At 38.3% G+C, this 16,957-nt stretch overlaps 1 protein-coding gene across 1 annotated transcript; it reads right to left on the minus strand.

Moving 5' to 3' along the window:
- Positions 1 to 1,929: 1,929 nt before the first annotated feature.
- Positions 1,930 to 2,911, minus strand: LOC114499040 (olfactory receptor 1052-like). Its single transcript, XM_028514999.2, has one exon. It carries the CDS (start codon positions 2,866 to 2,868, stop codon positions 1,930 to 1,932), a length of 939 nt encoding a protein of 312 aa, XP_028370800.1. The 5' UTR covers positions 2,869 to 2,911.
- Positions 2,912 to 16,957: the final 14,046 nt, after the last annotated feature.

Raw genomic sequence — 16,957 nt, forward strand, 5'->3', positions numbered from 1 at the left:
TCCACAGCCATTTATGTACTTTCTGGAGAATACTGAATTATGTATTGCTAAGGCTTATACCCTGAGACTTGTTTTTTAGTGACATCTAACAAGACATAAAATGTTATCAAGTACTTCATTTTAGCATATATTTGTCTGTTTCTTCATTTTGTGTCACTGATACCATGCATGTGCTTTGGGTAATAGACATGGAATGCTGAGTCCTTGAGCTAAGAACACTCACAGTGTCATATAGGAGATGATCATATAATAACAGAATGATATGAGTACAATGCTGAAAGGAGATAGTTGTCTGTGACTTAAGAATGGAACATTTAACCAGAGGTAAGAAGTGTGTTGTTCCATTCTTATAACATTTGAAAAACATTCACTAAGCACACTTTGTATGTTAAAGGAAGGAGTATGTGTGTGTATAAAGAGGAAAGGACCTGAATGAGAAGTCTTGTGCAGTCTAGTATTCTGTCCTCCATGAGAAGAAGAGATAGCCTCCAGGTTTTTTAATAAAATAGCAACCTTAAAATTAAATGAAGATTCTGAGAACCTGAGATTATATAATGATTTTATAACAGTATTGTTATTCAGTAATAATGTAAATACAAAGTACAATCACCTTAAGTTATTAAAATAGATCTTAGCATTACTTAACATCAAACCACTAAGCAATGAGCACTATTAAATTGTGTTTAGACTAAGGTTTCAGTTTATTCCACAGATTGACAGAGAACCAATTTAAGGCATTACAACTGGAATAGTAATGTAAATACTACTTGGTCGTTTTTGTTTCTCCATCAAACTTAAATTTTTGTTAATAACTCTTCAACTTAAACTATATCAATTGGGAATTTGATGTTTTCAAAAAAGTTAATTAGTATAATGCTATGAATATGTTATAAAGGGAGATAAAGTAAGATACATTAAGGACACTTTATACACTAGGAAGATAGTGACTATCAGAGAAAGTCAAGGTCCTAGACCACCAAGCATTGTTCATAGAGTTTCTGTAGATTTATCAAGGGAATGTATCTGTTCTCCAGACTGAGGGCAAGAGGGCAATATCCACAGTCTGATGGGAAGGCTATGATGGGCCATATAAATGTAGAGCTGCTGATCCTCCTGACCCCTGGGGTAGAATGATCAGAAGTAGAGGGTCTGAGAGGTTGTCTACATGACATGATCTGTGTCCCTGGTACTCACTCAGCCTTGGGCAAAGAAGAAGTTCGGGTGAATTCTGAGTAAAATGAACATGCTAGAATAAAACAAAAGAAAGCTATTTTCTTTTCCATTCACAAAGGCTGCTTTTTGCATGTGTGTTGCAGGTGAAACACCTTCATTCATTCAATCAATGTTTTTGAATGGCATCCTAAAAATGAGCATTGTAAATGACAAAGTAGAAATACCAGTGAACAAGACCGACAAGAGGCTTGCATTTATGGGACTCTGAGCAAAGGCAGAAGAATTTTAATTTATTCTTATTCATTCATTTGCTGCTTATTACTTCTAAGTGTTATAATGGGAAATTTATAGGATGGTACAAGTACAGAGGAAGGAGAAAATGAAAGCTAACTTGAACTATTAAAACTCCCTTCTGGCTCAGTAAGTTTATTAAAACCATTGCTTAAAAAACTGGATCTTTCAACGTGGAGGAAGATGACCATGCCCATATCACTCTGGGATATATATACTAATGAATAGAGCAGAGCAGTATTGAAATATCCTCTTTGCAAAACACTAGAGTTAACCTAGTACTCCGTTTCTTTTTTTCAAAGAGATAAAGATTCATAATGACTAATCTCCACATTCAGGTTATGCACAAAGGTGGGTAGGGAAATTTCCAGAATTGTAGTTGTGAGACTACAGAAAACTGTGCCAATGTCCATAAACTATAGGTGTGATGATCTACAAATAAAACCTTTGTGACTGAACACACTTTCACCCAGTACATAATTTATTGCCAACTGCTTTTTTCAGGGCACTTTTCACATCCTTATTCCTCAAACTGTAGATCAGTGGGTTTAACATGGGGATGACAACTGTATAGAAAACAGAGGCCACTTTGTTAGCATTCATGGAGTAACTAGAACTAGATTGGAAATACACAAAAAAGAGTGTCCCATAAAATATAGCCACAGTGGTTAAGTGGGAGGCACAGGTAGAGAAGGCGTTGCGTCTGCCTGCAGCTGACTTCATGCGAAGGATGGTACTGATGATGTAGCTGTAGGAGAGCAGGACAGTGATGACACTGGCCCCCAAAATACAGCTACAGGAAACGGTTATTGCTATTTCAGTGGTGGTTGTGTCTGAGGTTGCTAGGGCTAGTAAGGGTGGGATGTCACAGAAGTAATGATTGATGGTATTGGAATTGCAGAATGACAATTGAGTTAAGCAATAGATAAAGATAGTCATATCTATTAAACCTGCAGTGTAGGCAGTGGCCACCAGCTGGATGCATACTCTCCTGGACATGGTAACTGTATACAGAAGTGGATTACAAATGGCTACATAACGGTCATACGCCATGACAGACAGCATGACACAGTCCACATCTCCAAAGGTACCAAAAAAGAACAGCTGAACAGCACATAAATTATATGCAATCTTCTTTTGCTTAGATAAGAAATCAGCCAGCATCTTTGGGGAGATAGTGGAGGAATAGCAGACATCACCTAAAGACAGATTGCTCAGGAAATAATACATGGGCGTGTGGAGTCGGGGGTCCATGCTGATGAGCAGGATCATCCCTAGGTTGGCGATCACAGTGATGCCATAAACCAGCAGGAAGAGCACAAAGAGCCCCTGCTGCACATCCCACCTGTCAGAGAGTCCTACGAGTATGAAGTCTGTAAACACGGTGCAGTTCTCAATGGCCATGAATTAGGTATGCCTGGAAATCCCTGGTTATGGAGGAAGGAAATGCAAGTGGATGGCAAATCATCTGAGTGTCTTAGCAGTTAAACTCTGGTTCTTTCTATTTGTTAGCCATTAGAAAAAGAGCTCAATATTGCATATTCTCTTTAAGTAAGCTCTCTGCAATATTTCCAATTTAATGTGAATTGATAAAAAATAATATAGCTTATATAGAGTAGGTAGCACACTTTGATCCAAATATATCATTTTATTTCCATCCCTAACTATGTAGTATTTTTATCTTATAGATTAAGAAATTGATGTCCTCAGAGTCAACCATGTTGTTCTTAGAATGATTTTTTTCAGATAATCCATTCCTAATTACAAGGTTGTTTCTGTTCTTGATGCAGTATAAGTGTTGTTATATTCTGTAATGGACAAAGAATTACATCTGAATAATGATGTAGTAATACATATGCAGGTCAGTAAAAAACCTGGTCTGAATTCATCCAATTATCTTTGCTAGTAGAGATATTTAAAAAAAAAACACTTAATTTCAAAGAGAATATATTTATAAAATATGTAAAACTACAGGTAATAGAGTAAAAACAAAAAATGTCCAACCACCTTCATAAATAATACTGACATTTTATTCTTCATTGCCGTTTATGAATGTCTTTAGAATAATGAGATTGATAAAAGTAGGTAAAAGTTTGCATAATATTTCTCACCCTCCATTAGTTTCGTAGCATGCTTTAGGTCAAATAAAAATAAAAAGGTAAAGAAATTTAAAATAGAGATCAGAGAACCACAATTTACACCTGTACCTGTTCCAGATCACAGATTTCTTTGTTGCTTGTTGTCTGTCTGCCAGCACTGTCCCCTCAGTGACCTGGTTTATATCACTATGGCTGTGCCTGGACCCGGGTGCTGGTCTCTCAGAAACATGGGACAGGTATAATAAGATGTTTCATCATCTGTTATTCCCTAAAGGCTGGATAATTGAGGAGGAAACAGGGGACTTGTTAAGATGTTGCTTTTGTCTCTGCCTACCTTATTGCCTAATGTTGTACTTATTTAACAATACTACAATGACTACACTGAGCACTCTTTACTTTCAGCTCACCAAATTTTATATGGGTATATTGTTTCCATCTAATAATTTACAAAAACAAGCCCTCAAGTTTCATACAAGGACACACATATACAAACACTCTCACATCAAACATTTTTACACAACAAAGATTTTTGCAAATACAAAAAAAAGAAACACCTGACTATAATCATAGTGCGAACTACATTTTGGTGTCTATTATAAGATTTTTAATATTCAAACAAAAATTCCATCACCATAAATATAGCTTATACACAAATAATTGTTATGAATAATGTCAATGCAGCCCTTTTCACATTAATTTATTCATTCTTCTTTTGCTAATATCCTGTAAGTTTATAAAGAATCTTTATATCATAAAATTTTGATGACTATAATTATACATTCACACTTTATCATAGCTATGTTCTTTAAAATAAATTCTAAGAAATGAACTTTAAGGGCATAAAAATTTGAGTGTAAATAAATTCAATTTTGGCCTTTTTAGCAGAGTGAGATGTTTTACACTGTTTAATAATCACCATATATTGCCATATATGTTATGATACATACATCCTGAGTTGTTTCTAATAAACTCATTATTGGATACGAAAATGGACGCCTAGAGGTAATAAGTAAACTAGAGTCTTTTAGAGATTTTCGCTAAATTCATAAAAATTGCTCAAAATAGGTGTTCTTTGAATGTTTTGTAAAATTCACCTGTGAAGACATCTGGTCCAGGAGTTTTGTTTGTTGGAAGTCTTTTGGCTACTGTTTCAATTTCCCTAGTTGTATTCTGGCTATTCAGATTCTCTAATTCTTCCTGGTTCAGGGTTGGAAGATTGTGTGTTAGTAGTAATTTATCTATTTTCTCCTGATTGTCCAGTTTGTTAGCATATAGTTGTTTGTACAATTTTCTTACAACCATTTGTATTTTTTGGTATGGGGAAGAGGGATGTGTTGTGCACTGTTGGTGAGCTTGCAGATTGGTGCAGCCATATAGAAAGCAGTATGGAGTTAACTAAAAAAATTAAAAATGAAACTGTTTTATGACCAAGCAATTCCATTTCTGGGAGTTTATGCTTGGTAATGGCACCAAAGGAAATGAGCTTCACTTATTTCCTTGTTCCTGGAAACAATATTAGAAGTGGACACACCAAAAAAAGTCCTAGAGAAGAACATAGGCAGGAAAATTTCAGATATCCCAAGCAGCAATATTTTCACCTTCATCTCCCCTAGAGCAAAGGACATAAAGGAAAGAATAAACAAATGGGACCTCATCAAATAAAAAGCTTCTGCTCAGCTAAAGGAAGCAGCAAAATGAAAAGGGAACCTAGCACATGGGAAAATGTATTTGCAAATGATACCTCAGACAATGGTTTGATCTCCAAAATATATAAAGAAGTGAGTTCAGGACAAGTGGGGGCTAAGATGGTGTCGGAGTAGGAAGGAGCAGATTCAGCTTCCTCTCAGCTGCTCAGGGGAGAAAATCCTGACTGATCTACGGAGTAGAGAAGCAAGCAACCAACATACTTCAGCATATGTGAAAATAGGGGACCAAGGAATGTGGCAGAACTGAAAAACTGGACCCTAAGAAGAGTGCTGCAACAAGGTAGGGTCCCGGGGACCAGCTTGTGGTCTGGGGGCTGCAGCCCCAGGCCTAGGGCCCGCTGCCAGGTTTGCCACAGAGTCCTTGGGAGAGGGCTGGGACAACTGTTCCCTCCCCAGCCAAACAGGGTCTGAGCAGCACTGGGAGGAATCCAGGTGCTAGCAAACACACAAAGGCTGTGAACACCTTTGGAGGCTGAGGACACCAGAGAGGCTGGGTCGCGCAGCAGGCCCTGATCCCCACAGTCACTGGTCTGGCTGGAGAGTTTGGCTGTGGGAGAAGCCAGGCCACTGTGGGGAGTGGCAGGTTTGACCAGGAGGAATTTCTCAAGAGGAAGGAGTGAATAGACAGACACTGTTTGGGAATTCTCCTAAAGTGATCAATCACTCCAGCCTCCCTGCCACTCAGCTGAGGGCGTGGGTGCAGGGAGAGCATCCCCACACCCCAGTCCACAGCAGTAACCCTGGGGAAAGACCTGATTCCCATACCCAGGGTGCAAGGCTGAGGAGCCAGGGTGAGCTCCTCTGGCCCAGGAAGAAAAGCCATACCAATCACCCCTCAGCCGGCCTCAGCCAGCAAGAGCAGAAAAACCGGTTTGGCCACTTTGAAACCAAGAGACTTTTTAAATTTTATTTTATTTTTTTTAACAATTTTTAATTTTTTAATTTTATTGTTTTTATTCTCTTTTGATTTCTTTTTCTTCTCTTTCTGCATTTCTTGTTTTATTCCTTCCTCCTTCCCTTCCTCCAATTTTATCTCTTCTTCCTTCCTTCATCTGCCTTTCTATTTTTACTTTTTAAATTTTTTTCTAAATACCTACAAGTGAGACAAAATCCTGTATCTGTGAAAAGACCGAAGTTCAACCCAAAGAAGGGGCATCACAACAGCTGGGACAGTGAGATAAATTTCACTCTGCTATTATAGAGAACCTGCAAGTTATTGCATATTTGTATTATTATTATTTTTCCAGTATTCCTACATCTTTTTTAGTAGTATTTTTGTATCCTTCTTCTTTTTGTATAGTCTGCTTTTCTAGGCTGTGTATATTGCATGACCTGACAGCTTTCCCCTGATATCTCTTTCCATACTGTATTGCTAATCTACTGTCCTTTAACTCACCTGTGTCCCATTAGCACCCTGCTCGAGGTTCTTTACTCCCTATTCCTGTTACCTAGATCTCATAGATTCTGTCATATGATTGTTGCCATAATATTATTGTAAATAACTGCTGTTCCATGCAATTGCAATTACTTCACAACACCCCCGCACCAGATCTTAGCCCATTTCAAAGTTTCCTGAACTCTATTACTGTAGTGGTTATCTCTATTCTCTCACACACTAAACTTATTTACTATCCTTTACTCTCCCCTTACCTCAGAATCTGACCTCCCACAACCTCCCTGCTTTATGGATCCAACTCACAATCCTTCCTTCCCCAACAAGAGTCTTATCTTCTTTCCATCCTTTCTAAAAATCAGCTAGCTGGGTGGAAGATCACGGTTAACACGATACATAGTCAAAGGATCTCCTATCTCTTCCCTACTTGCTACTACTGTAAATATCATAGAATTTTCTGCTGCTGTCTTAAAACATTTTGCCTTTCCCCTTCAACTGATGACAAAAAAGAATAGGTGGGGTGGTGAATACCAGGATACCCACTGGAAGAAGAAACTCAACAAAAAAAGGAACCACTAACAGATAAAAGAGAAGAAGGTGAAGGAGGGAGTAGTAACCACACAAACCTAAATCCAGGAACTATCTGGAAATACAGCTAAACAGTAGAGACAGTACCCAATACAAACAAATGAACAAGAGCAAGAGAAAATTCTTTAAACCTTATACACACGGAAGAACCAGCTTCAACACAACCTGCCCTCACCAGCACAATAAAATATAGGAGGTGGTGGACAGAGTGACCCTCATTTAACCAGCTGGTGGGAAGGAACCACCAAAGAAAGACTCAACAACAATCAAAACCCAAAGGCAAACACAAAGCCAACTGAAATGAAAGCCCAAGACCAGTGAGCTTGGGAGATCAAGGAAACTGCACCACTGAAACTCACTGCTATTCTACTAAAGAAGTTCACACCACAAACCCAGGGAGCCGGAACAGATCAATTTAAGAGGCTGAAGCTAACAAGAAGAGTCTCACAAACAATAGGAAGACAAAGAAACAATCCTCAAATAAAAGGAAAGGAGGAAGCCTCAGAAAGAATGCTAAATGAAATAGAGGCAATTCAACTATCAGATATTGAGTTCAAACAATGATTGTCAGGAAGCTCAATGAGCTCACAATGAGCTACCAGAAACTACAGGGAAGCTACAATGAACTCACTGAAAACTACATCAGCATGAAAAAGGAAATAGAAACTCTCAACAAGGGCCAAGAGGAAATGAAGAATACAATTTCTGAACTGAAGAACACAGTAGAAGGAATGAAAAGCAGGATCAATGAAGCAGAAGATTGGATCAGCAAGCTAGAGGACGACGTAGAAGAAAACACCCAGAAAGAGCAAGAAAAGCAAAAGAAGCTCAGAAAGAATGAAGAGGGATTAAGAGGAATGCAAGAGAATATGAAACTAATAATATCTGTATAATAGGGATACCAGAAGGAGAAGAAGAAGAGCAAGGGATAGAAAACCGATTTGAAAAAATAATGATGGAAAACTTCCCTAATTTGATGAGAGAAAAAGTCACACAAATCCAGGAAACACAGAGAGTCCCAATCAAGAGGAACGCAAAGAGGCCCACCTCAAGACACATCATAATTAAAACGGCAAAATTTCAAGACAAAGAGAGAATATTAAAGGCAGCAAGGGAAAAAGAGGAAGTAACATACAAGGGAGCCCCAATAAGGCTAACAGCTGACTTCTCAATGGAAACACTCCAAGCCAGAAGAGAATGGCAAGAAATGTTCCAAGTATGAGAACCAGAGGTCTGCAGCCAAGGCTACTTTATCCAGCAAGGCTCTCAATCAAGATAGAAAGCCAAATAAGAAGCTTCCCAGACAAAAGAAGTCTAAAAGAATACACCTCCACCAAACCAGCTCTGCAAGAGATGCTAAAGGGACTGCTTTAAGGGAAGAAAGGAAAAGAGAGAGTGAGAGAGGAACACACGTACATAAAAAGCAATGAATAAGTACCTATCAATAATAACCTTAAACGTAAATGGATTAAATGCCCCAATCAAAAGACATAGAATAGCTGATTGGATAAGGAAACATGACCCACACATATGCTGCCTACAAGAGACCCACCTCAGGATTAAAGACCTGCACAGGCTGGAAGTGAAGGGCTGGAAACAAATTTTCCAAGCAAATGGACAGGGAAAAAAAGCTGGGGTAGCAATACTCATATCTGACAAAACAGACTTCCAAAAAAGGACCATAAAGAGAGACCCAGAAGGTCATTTCATAATACTCAAGGGAAGAATCCACCAAGAAGATATAAACATTATAAATATATATGCACCCAACATAGGAGCACCCAAATACATAAAGAAAATCTTAGAGGACTTCAAGAAAGATATTGACAGCAACACAATTATTGTGGGGGATTTTAACACCCCACTATCAAAAATGGACAGATCTTCCAAACAAAATATCAACAAAGATATTGTGGCATTGAACAATACCCTAGATGAAATGGGCTTTACTGATATATACAGAACCCTCCATCTCAAAGAAACGAACTACACATTCTTTTCAAATGTACATGGAACATTTTCAAAGATAGACCACATGATAGGACACAAAACAAGCCTCAACAATTTCAAAAAAATTGAAATCATACCAAGCATTTTCTCAGACCACAAGGGACTGAAGCTAGAAACCAACCCCAAGGAAAAAAAACCCAAAACACTCAAAATCATGGAGATTAAATAGCATGCTATTAAACAATGAATGGGTCAAGAATGATATTAGGAAAGAAATCAAAAGGTTTCTGGAAACAAATGGAAATGAACTCGCAACAACCCAAAACTTATGGGACACGGTGAAGGCAGTCCTGAGAGGGAAGTTAATAGCCATACAGGCCTGCCTAAAAAAGTTAGAAACATTTCAAACAAACAAACTAACCCTACGTCTACAAGAATTTGAGGAACAAAAACAAAGACAGCCTAGAGCAAGCAGAAGGAAGGAAATAACCAAGATCAGAGCAGAATTAAATGACATAGAGACTAAAAGCACAATTCTAAGGATCAAGGAATCCAAGAGCTGGTTCTTTGAAAAGATAAACAAAATCGACAAGCCTTTAAGCAGACTCATCAAGAAAAAAAGAGAGAAAACCCAAATAAACACAATCAGAAATGAAAGAGGAGAGATTACAACAGATACCACAGAAATACAATGGACTGTAAGAAATTACTACGAAGAACTGTATGCCAAGAAATTTGCAAACCTAGATGAAATGGACAAATTTCTAGAAAAATATAATCTTCCACTACTCAATGAAAAAGAAGCAGAAAGCCTGAACAAACCAATAACAGCAAAAGAAATTGAAGCAGTAATCAAAAAATCTCCCAACAAACAAAAGCCTTGGACCAGATCGTTTCAGAGGAGAATTCTACAAAGAATTTAAGGAAGAGCTAACCCCTATCCTTCACAGACTATTTTAAAAAAATCCAAAAAGATGGAAGACTCCCAAACCCTTTTCATGAGGCTAACATCATCCTAATTCCAAAACCAGATAAAGACACAACAAAGAAAGAAAACTTCAGGCCAATATCGCTGATGAACATTGACGCTAAAATTCTCAACAAAATACTGGCAAACCGCATCCAACAGTATCTTAAAAAGATCATACACCATGACCAAGTGGGATTCATTCCAGGGATGCAAGATGGTTCAATATTCGCAAATCAGTAAATGTAATACATCACATAAACAAAAGCAAAGACAAAAACCACATGATCATATCAATAGATGCAGAAAAAGCATTTGATAAGGCACAGCACCCATTTATGATACAAACACTCAGCAAAGTGGGAATAGAGGGAGCATTCCTCAACATAATAAAGGCCATATATGAAAGACCTACAGCCAACATCATACTCAATGAGCAAAAATTAAAATCTTTTCCACTAAGATCAGGAACAAGACAAGGATGTTCACTTTCACCACTTCTATTCAATATAGTACTGGAAGTTTTAGCCACAGCGATCAGACAAGAAAAAGAAATAAAAGGCATCCAAATCAGAAAGGAGGAAACAAAACTGTCACTGTTTGCAGATGACATGATAGTGTACATATAAAATCCTATAGACTCGACCAAAAAACTGCTTGACCTAATAAATGAACAGTGAGATACAAAGTCAAAACAGTGGGATACAAAGTCAATATCCAGAAATCAAAGGCATTTCTGTACACCAACAATGAAACAGCAGAAGCAGAAATCAAGAAAAAGATCCCATTTGAAATAGCAAAAAGAAAAATAAAATACCTAGGAATAAACCTAACCAAAGAGGTAAAAGACCTATGTTCAGAAAACAACATTAACACTGAGGAAAGAAATCAAGGAAGACACAAACAAATGGAAGCATATACCGTGTTATGGATTGGAAGAGTTAATATCATCAAAATGTCCATACTACCAAAAGCAATTTACACATTCAATGCAATACCTATTGAAGTACCAATGGCTTATTTCACAGACATAGAACAAACACTTCAAAAATTTATATGGAACCATAAACGATCTCGAATAGCTGCTGTAATTTTGAGAAAGAAGAATAAAGTAGGAGGGATCACAATACCTGACACTAAACTATACTACAAGGCCACTGTAATCAAAACAGTCTGGTACTGGCATAAAAACAGGCACATGGACCAATGGAACAGAACAGAGAGCCCAGAAATAAACCCAAGCCTCTACGGTCAATTAATATTTGATAAAGGAGGCAGCAACATAAAATGAAGTAAAAATAGCCTCTTCAACAAATGGTGTTGGGAGAACTGGACAGCTACGTGCAAAAAAATGAAACTCAAGCACCAACTTACACCTTATACAAAAATAAATTCAAGGTGGATAAAAGACTTAAATATAAACCGTGATACCATTAAAGTCCTAGAAGAGAAAGTAGGTAAGAAAATCTCAGATATTTCATGCAGAAACTTTTTTACTGACTTGTCCCCTAGAGCAAGGGACATAAAGGAAAGAATAAACAATGGGACCTCATCAAAATAAAAAGCTTCTGCACGGCTAAAGAAGCTTAGTATCAAAATAAAAAGAGAACCAACTGTATGGGAAAACATATTTGCCAATGATACCTCAGACAAGGGTTTAATCTCCAAAATATATAAAGAACTTACACGACTCCACTCTAAGAAGACAAGGAATGCAATTAAAAAATGGGCAAAGCACTTGAACAGACACTTCTCCAAGGAGGACATACAGAAGATCCAAAGACACATGAAACAATGTTCAATATTGCTAGCTATCAGAGAGATACAAATTAAAACCACAATGAGATACCACTTCACACCAGTCAGAATGGCCATCATAAACCAAGCAACAAACAACAAGTGTTGGAGAGGCTGTGGAGAAAAGTGGACCCTAGTGCACTGTTGGTGGGACTGCAGACTGTTACAACCACTATGGAAAGCAGTATGGAACTTCCTCAGAAAACTAAAACTGGATCTGCTTTTTGACCTTGTAATTCCACTGCTGGGACTATATCCTAAGAACACTAAAACACCAATCCAAAAGAACCTTTGCATCCCGATGTTCATAGCAGCACAATTTACAATAACTAGGTGCTGGAAGCAACCTAGATGCCCATCAGTAAATGAATGGATCAAAAAACTATGGTACATTTACACAATGGGATTCTATGCAGCAGAAAGAAAGAAGGAGCTCCTACCCTTTGCAACAGCTTGGATGGAGCTGGAAAGCATTATGCTAAGTGAAACAAGCCAGGTAGTGAAAGACAATTACCATATGATCTCACCTTTAACAGGAACCTAAACAACAAAATAAAGAAACAAGCAAAATAAAACCAAAGACACTGAAATAGGGGACAGACTCTGACCAGAGGGGAGAGAAGAGGGAATTTCAGGGGAGAATGGGAACAAATTAAAGGACACATGGACAAAAGCTAGGGGGAGTGTGGAAATGGGAGGGAAGTGGGGAGGGTTGGGTGGATGGGCTGGAATGTGAGTAAAAGGGAGAAAACTGTACTTGAACAATGATTAAAATAAAACTTAAAAAAAAAAGAAAAGAAAATTAAGGCAAATACGATCTATTGTTACCATAAATAAATAAATAAATAAATAAATAAAAAGAAGTGACAGGGCACCACTCCACGAAGTAAAACAACCCAATTAAGTAATGGGCAAAAGACGTGAATAGAGAATTCTCCAAACAGGACAAATAAAGGGCCCAGAGACACATGAAAGGATGCTAGGCATTAGTGAGTTGCAAAGTAAAACCACAATGAGATACCACTCCACACTGGTCAGAATGGCCAACATAACCAATCAATGAACAAGTGCTGGTGAGGTTGTAGAGAAAAGGGAACCCTCATGCACTGTTGGTGAGAATGCACTCTTGAAAACACTAAGGATTTCCTCAGAAAACTAAAAATGGAGCTGCCTTTGGACCCAGCAATTTCTTGCTGAGATTATGCATTTAGAATCCTGAAACACCAATTTGAAAGAACCTATGCACCCCAACGTTCATAGCAGCACAATTTACAATAGCCAAGTGCTGGAAGCAACCTAAGTGCCTATTAGTAAATGAGTGGACAAAAAAAATATTGAATACTATGCAGCAGAAAGAAAGAAGGAGCTCCTACTCTTCATAACAGCATGGATGGATCTGGAGAGCATTATGCTAGGTGAAATAAGCCAAGAGTTGAAAGACAAATACCATAAGATCTCACCTACCAGTGGAACATAATCAACCAAACAAATAAGCAAGAAAAATATAACCAGAGGCATTGAAATAAAGAACAAACTTCAGTGACCAGAGGGAAGGGGCGAGTGTAATAATGGAATAAAATAGGGGAAGGGCCATCAATGAACATACATAAAGGACACATGGACAAAATGAAAGGGTAGTAGGATAGAGGATGGGAGAAGGGGATGGGTAATGTGGGCAGGGGTAGTGGGGAAAAATGGAGACAATTGTAGCTAAACATCAATAAAAACAGTGCTCATATTTTGAATAAGACATACTTGCTTAAAAATACAGTAATCATTTATACACAAAGTGACATATAATCACAGAAATATTCCTTAAGAGTTGATCTATTATTTCCTAAGAATATGCTGGACTTTACTGTTGACAAGGCAGCACTGAAACTAAACCTTTTACAACAATAAATTTCTGAACTTTCCTAAAATCTAATGGTGCATACATAGATTTCCTTTTTGGATAAACTTTTTGATATGTAATGTACATGATATTACTTAAATGATAAATATATAGCTGAATAAATTTAAAATAAATAACCTTGTAACCAAGACAAAGCAACAAATAGAACACCACCAGAATCAGCAAAGCCATCCACTTGAGGATATCTTTTTTAATAAATATCTTATTGATTTTTTTTTAGAGAGAGAGGAAAGGAGGGAGAAAAAGAGGGAGAGAAACATGTTCTGAGAGGGAAACAGCAGTTCATTGCCTCTTGTACACTACCCCACAGGAGACTGGATCTGCAACCCGGGCATGTACCCTGACTGGGAATCAAGCTGGTGGTTTTTCATTTTGTGTATGACAGCAAACAAACTGAGCCACACTGGTCAGGGCACCAGAAATCCTCTTAAGTCACTAGTCTCTTCATCCGATTGAGTAATTACATTCTTTATTATTATCACAGTAGAAGAGTTTTGCACTAACCACCAGCAGACACCTAATGTATGTGCTGCTGTAGGCAGTTATACACTTGTTCATATTGTGCATTCAGTTGTAAAGATGGATCCCATTGGTGTAGAGCATTCTTTTGTACAACTATGTTGTTATTTATTGATCTACTTTCACCAGCATGGGAGGCAGCAGAGTTGTTTTCTCTCTTGTTATTACCAATAATTTTAGTGTGAACACTTTGGTAGACATACCCACTCATTTATCTCGCATATAAAACTGGGAGTTGAAAATGTGTGTGGGTGTGTATTTAAAACTTAAATTTAGTAAATATTGTCATACAGTTTTATATGAAGTCTGCCAATCCATCTGGCTGTAACACAATACCCTTGTATGAATGCTTTTTTGAACGTCCTTACCAATAACTAACAAGATCTTTTCCTTTCATTGTAGCCATTATTTGGAGTGTTTGATATTCCTAAGAACTAACAAATTTGAATACTCACTTTTACAAACTGTGTCTCACAGCGAAAATTCAGAACTGAAGGCCTGTTAAGTAGACCAGCTTGACGTGATGAGATTCCTGCATTCCAAACTCTGTCTGCTCTCACTACCACTTTTAGGTAAGGTCCAGTTGGCCTGCAGCTGCACTGTATTCCATTGGTATAAGTGTATTCCCAGATATCTACCATTGTCTCAATCATGCCTAATGGGTACATGCACTGATAACTCATTTAATATAATCCAGGATGCAGTAACTTGAATAAAGAATTAAGATGACTCACTTTCAGCCCCTCATTTGACAGAGTGGAACCTAAGATCCAAAGAGAAGTACAGTTTGCTGAAGGCCACAGGTAGAGTGAGATGGGAGGAGGCACTTGGACTGAATGTTGTTGCCATTGCCTCCGCAGCTCAGAGCGTGGTCCTACAGAAGATTTCAAGCTCAGTTGAGTATGCTGCCTTTTCATATGGAGCCACGGGCTTATAGATATCATGAGAATTATATCTGTTTTGATTTAACAAATTTTCTAAGCAGATTCTTACCACACAGTGCTATTTGGTTGGATGATTGTACATAGACAGTAACTGTCATCCCTAGTAGTGCTTGTGTTTGGAGGTATTAATGCCTGAGCAGAAATAAGGAATGATAGTTCTTTCTCTAGTCTTACAGTGAAACACAGTGTTACAATATGTAACACTGATTGATTACACAAAATTACTGAAGGAGACTGTGCTCTGGGGCCAGAGATGGGAAGAGAAACTACAGATGGTGAGATGACAGTGGGGTTGTCATCTGGGGAATGAACCCTACTGAAGTTAGGACTGTAAGTGGAAAAAAATATATCAAATGTGTCTGGAAAGAGTCCAGCCATTGTTAACATAAGAATAGATTGTGTCATATCAATGTAACCTGTCAGCCAAAGAGAGTGGACTGGAATACCCATGATTGGAGGATGATGACTTCCCTGTACTAGATGGAGTGGTAGAAGCCACTGAGTGAGCATGTGTGCTGTGTGGCCAACACATTCAAAATGACTGAGCAAGTAGAGCAACTAATCTGCATCAGATTTTATGTTAAATTCAACATTCCTGTGTAAACTGTTGGGATGGTTCATAAGGCCACATCTATGGGCAACTGGTGATTGGCAGCTTCATCACAACTATGTGTGTCCTAGTGCACCGTGTGGCTGTCAGGGTTATATGACTAAACATCTGATCACCCAGGTGACTAAGACCTTTCCAGCCCTGATTTGGTGCCCTGTGACTCTGCCTTTTCCCAAAACTAAAATCAGCTTTGAGAGGGATGAGATTTCAGACTCCCAATGAGATCCAAGAAAATATGACAGGGCAGATGATGGCTACGGTGACAACTGTGGGAGGTCCCAAGGTGCCTACTTTGAAGGGGACTGAAATATCATTGTCCTGTGTGCAATGCTTCTTGTATATTGGATCTTCTTGAGTAAATGTCTCTATTTTTCATATTCCATGGCTGGACACCTTCTGGATGGACCTCGTACAACTCAGGTGAGTTTGAGTACTGGGAGAGGGGATGGAGTAGTGAGGGAAGCCTTCTGATAGTGAAAATGTATATTGGGTTATAATGTAGATTACTGTACCCTTTATTGCAAGGGGGGCTATCTTCCCAAAAAGGGAGTTGTCTTTGTAGATCTGTGGTGAGTTTGGGCTCTGGTCAAAGTGGAGTTTCAATAGAGAATGTTGGAATGGTAACCTAAGAGTGAAGAGAATCAAATGCTGTTTTCTAAATACCGAACAGAAAATGTTCCAAGTACATGAGTTCATTGTAATAGATAAATATTAGTTCCTTTGCAGCTAATTATGCCATTATAGTCACAGTCCTTGGGACAGGGACAAACAGAATACCATGAAATGTGTAACTCTGGGATAAATGATCAGAACTCATTTTTTGGCAGTGTGGGGTGTGGGATTAGACAAATAGAGTGGGTGCCGGGATTTGGCCTGCATATGGGAATGGTGTGGCCAGTGTAGGTGGCCATGAGAAAACCTTCCACCAGCTCTAAGAGTGAAGTCAGGGTCAGGAAAAATGAGTTCTGATGTGGAAGGCAGTGACCCTCACAATCTCTGAGGCTA

The sequence above is a fragment of the Phyllostomus discolor genome, chromosome 6 (assembly GCF_004126475.2).
Source record: "Phyllostomus discolor isolate MPI-MPIP mPhyDis1 chromosome 6, mPhyDis1.pri.v3, whole genome shotgun sequence".
NCBI lineage: Eukaryota > Metazoa > Chordata > Mammalia > Chiroptera > Phyllostomidae > Phyllostomus > Phyllostomus discolor.